Source organism: Cyanistes caeruleus, chromosome 20 (assembly GCF_971803275.1).
Source record: "Cyanistes caeruleus chromosome 20, bCyaCae1.hap1.1, whole genome shotgun sequence".
Classification (NCBI taxonomy): domain Eukaryota; kingdom Metazoa; phylum Chordata; class Aves; order Passeriformes; family Paridae; genus Cyanistes; species Cyanistes caeruleus.
In genome coordinates this window covers 5,554,774-5,558,688 of record NC_141720.1, presented here as the reverse complement: position 1 = coordinate 5,558,688, position 3,915 = coordinate 5,554,774, and the positions used below count along the sequence as shown (strand labels likewise).

The following is a 3,915-nucleotide window of genomic DNA, read 5'->3' as shown; positions in this document are numbered from 1 at the left end:
TCCTCCTCCTTTATAACCGGGCGGGGGCAGGCGGAGCCGCCGCGGGACAGTCCCCCCTTGGGCCCTGCGCTCCTCCTGCCCGCGGGGTGCCCGGCAGAGCAGGGGGCACAGCTGGAACCAGTGCCCAGCCCCATCCCCTGCATGGCCGCTCTGGGTGCTGCCACAGCTGTCCCCCCACTGCTGACCTCCCCAGCAGCCTCCAGACAGCACCCACGGCTGTCAGCCCCCGTGGGGACTCCACGGAGCCACCTGCCCCCGAGGAGTGGGAAAATGGGGGCAGAGGAGAGATGGTGCTCTGCAGCACCCGTCTTTCCTCCCTGGATCAGGAAGAAGGGGCAAGGCTGGATTTATCTGAATCTCCATCAGGAGGCAATAAAGGAGCCAGGGTGGGCAGGAGGGGACAGGGCAGGGGGCTGTACAAGGGCCCAAACTCACCTTTCCCCCTTTCACATGCCCAGGGTACCCCAGCCCCACAGCAGACCTGGCTTTGGAGGACAGGAAAGCTCCATCCCACAGGACAGAGATTTTTAGGGGAATCTCAGGCAGGCACAGCAAGAGCCAGCTCCAGTGACAGGATCAGGAAGGTGCACGGCCACCATCAGCCTCTGTGGCCCAGCCCTGGGGGCTCGAGTCTCCTGGGGCCAGCACCCCACATCCCACACCATCAGTTAGGACTGAAACAGTGTTTTGGGAACAGCCTCCATCTTCACCATGGCCAGATCCTGCTCGTGCTGCTTGAGGGACTTGACACTGGGGCAGGATTGGACCTTCAGGAGCTGGACATTGGCCTTCTGGCATTGCTACATCCAGACAACCTCCCTTTTATGGTCCAAGGCCAGGCAGGGAGGTGTCCAAAGCCATGGGAATTCTCCCACACGTTGAAGGAAGCTGCCTTCTTCGGGCACAGCTAATATTTAGTCACAAAACACCTTCATAAATCAATAAGAGGGCACAGAAACCAAGTCAATTTAAAAAAAAAACAAACAAAAAAAATACTATTTCAATTTAATACAAGGTTAATGCTGGGGTGCCCCACACCCTCCCCAGCCCAGGGAATCCTTCCCTGCACCCTGGTGAGACCCTCACTGGCCACTGTCACATTTGGGGACTGATAGCAACCAAGGCCATCCAGAGCTGTGTTTGTTCTGGGATTTGGGACCCGATTGCAAGAGGTTGGCAGGACATCTTATCCCCACCGGGATCCTGACTCTCCTGCTGAGTCAGGGCCTGGCCCTGGGTGAAAGGAACACAGCTGAGAGGCGAGGAGGTGTCTGGGAGGGACAGAAGAGGTAAAAGCTCAGCGTTCCCTGAGCCACGTGTCCCACTGATGGGGTGGAGGGGGACAGGAGGAGAAATGACCCTGAGTCCCCTCCTGTCCCTGGGCTGTGTCAGTAAGGGTAAGGGGAGACAGAGATGAGGAGGAGGAAGATGCTGGGTGCTTGCTGCCCGTCTGGGACCAGCACCTGCACCTTGAGCCGGTGGGTGCCCGGCTCCCGCAGCGGCCGCAGGGTGGAGATGATGCCCTGACCCCGCTCGGTGCGGAGGGTGAAGGGGCTGTCGGGGTCCTGCTCCAGCAGCCTGAAGACGGGGCGGTGGCGCAGGGCGGTGGCCGGGGCGAGGTGCACCACGTCCCGGTGGGCAGCGATGCCGAGGGGCAGGGGGAGCGCCTGGTACTGCAGCGTGGGGCCGGCCGGGCCGCAGAACGGGGGGCAGCGACCCACGCACAGCCTGAGTGAGAGATGGGGAACGTGGGATGTGGTGGGTGCCAGAGAGTGGGCAGGACACCCGGGGTCACGGTGACGTGAGGAGAGCGGGATGGGCACCCCCAGCCCCACGGCACCACTCACCCTGGGCTGGAGCCTCTCCGGTACCCAGCTGGGCACGGCACATCCGTGCACCGGGCACCTCCACGGGTGTTGAAGCACATCTGGCCTGAGCCACACTGGATTGTGCCCTCCATGCACTCATCCACATCTGCAGAGAGAGAGGGGCCAGGTCTGAGGGTGCTGGGGTGCCCATGGCTGAGCTGGGGGTTCAATCCCCAGCTCCCCCACCTCCCTACATCTGCCTGGACACTGAGGCAGCGAGACAGGAACACTCAGACTGCAGAGAGCTGAGGCTGGGAACAACTGTCCCAAGAAAGGATAGTGACTTGCAGCCCCAAAAAGATGACACCCAGGGCGCCATGGGGACTGGGCACCCCCAGGCACCCCTGCACTGACCGTGGCAGGTCTTCCCGTTGGACAGCAGCCGGTAGCCAGTGGGGCAGAGGCAGCGGTAGGTGCCCAGGCTGTTCCTGCACTCGTGCTGGCACTGGTTCAGTGTCTGACACTCGTCAAGATCTATGGGACGAGAGGTGTGAAGGCAAGAGGGGAAGGATCAGTCCCCTGTGGTGCCACTGCCTTGGTCCAGCCTGGCTCTCACCTCCCTTTCCCAGCACAGCGAACACCACAGGGCGCAAAGCGGTGGACAGGGCAGCAAGAAGGACATGAGGTACTTTCCGGGGACAAAGTAGTCTCTGAACTGCCTCCAACACCCTTCCCCAATGCACACTCACCCATGCAGGTGCCATTCCTCCTGATGTAGCCCATGGGGCAGGGTGGGGCCCGGGCAGCCATCCCTGCATCCTTCGCCACGCGGCGCAGGGCGAGCTGAGTGTAGATGGATCGTCCCCGTGGGCGGCTGCTGGGCCCCTGCCGGCGCAGGGAAGTGTCCCAGGGCACGCTGCTCCTCGTGTCCCTTCCCTCCAGCCCTGCTGTGCCACACTGCCCGCCCGGCAGCAGGGTCTTGCCAGCGGGGCACAGGCACTCATAGGAGCCCCGCAGGTTGCGGCACTCAAAGGCACAGGGTGGGGGAAACTGCAGGCACTCATTGACATCTGGGAGGAAAGAGGTGGGGAGCTGCAGCTGGATGGGGGAAACTGAGGCTGGAACAGGGCCAGCTGTGGGCCAGCCCACAGTGGGGTGACCATGGACCCTGAGAGCCCTGCTCATACCCAAGCACGGCCAGCCAACACCCAGTGTGCGGTAGCCAGGGGGGCAGGAGCAGCCATAGGACCCAGCGGTGTTCTGGCAAATCTGGTTGTAGCGGCAGGCATGGGACCCCTCGGTGCATTCATCAACATCTGGGGAGCAGAGACAGGACAGGGTTGGGGGGACAGGGAAGCAGCACCAGTTGCCCCTTGCCATCCTCACGGCCCTTCAGGACGGGTCCGTACCAATGCAGTACAGCTGTCCAGGGGATGGGATGAATCCCAGTGGGCACTGGTCTGTATCAGCCCCTGTGAATTGAGCAGAGAGAATCAGATGTACTGTCCCACTGCAGGGACATGGCCTTTGCACCCTCACAGACACCCAGAACTGACAGCAGATCTCCATCCCCATCCTGGGGGCTCTCCTGGTTACCTGCATCAAGCGAGGCACGGAGCTGGAAGTGGAGCTCCTGTTTGGCTGGGTCATAGGAAGCTGTGATGGCTCTGGCCCGGAGGTGCTGCACCCGGGGGGGCTGTGGCCCCTCAGGGGGGTCAAACACGATGGTGTGATTGCAGTGGGCACGGATGAGGCGCCCATCCCGCAGGAAGCTCTGCACCGAGCCCCCGGAGAGCTGCCCCGTGCCCGTCCGCACATAGCGCTCACTGAAGTCCTGGGGAGAGGCAGGGAGGGGTCAGGCCATGGACCCCCCATGCTCCCAGCATGGGAGCCGTGGTCCCTTGGGGATAACGGGCAATGCCAGCACCTGCGGCAGCACCACGGCATCGCCAAAGATCTCCGGCACGGAGCCGCTGATGACGCTGTCCAGCTGCAGAGCGCCAGCACCATCCGCACCCCGGGCAAGGTGGGTGACCCGCAGGAGCTCCCCTGCCAGGGGGGAATGGTGAGCAGCACCCCACAGCACCCCACAGCACCCCACAGCACC

At 62.8% G+C, this 3,915-nt stretch overlaps 1 protein-coding gene across 1 annotated transcript in view; it reads right to left on the bottom strand.

The window, feature by feature from the left end:
• Positions 1 to 993: 993 nt before the first annotated feature.
• The window catches only part of HMCN2 (hemicentin 2), a 33,029-nt gene continuing 30,107 nt past the window's right edge, over positions 994 to 3,915 (bottom strand). Inside the window, exons 72-79 of the mRNA XM_086857807.1 lie at positions 3,736 to 3,857; positions 3,405 to 3,642; positions 3,218 to 3,280; positions 2,996 to 3,124; positions 2,558 to 2,878; positions 2,223 to 2,342; positions 1,848 to 1,974; positions 994 to 1,728 (exon numbers count right to left, since the gene is read on the bottom strand). Coding sequence (XP_086713933.1) covers positions 1,389 to 1,728; positions 1,848 to 1,974; positions 2,223 to 2,342; positions 2,558 to 2,878; positions 2,996 to 3,124; positions 3,218 to 3,280; positions 3,405 to 3,642; positions 3,736 to 3,857 — 1,460 coding nt within the window. The 3' untranslated portion in view covers positions 994 to 1,388. The remainder of the gene's footprint in view (positions 1,729 to 1,847; positions 1,975 to 2,222; positions 2,343 to 2,557; positions 2,879 to 2,995; positions 3,125 to 3,217; positions 3,281 to 3,404; positions 3,643 to 3,735; positions 3,858 to 3,915) is intronic.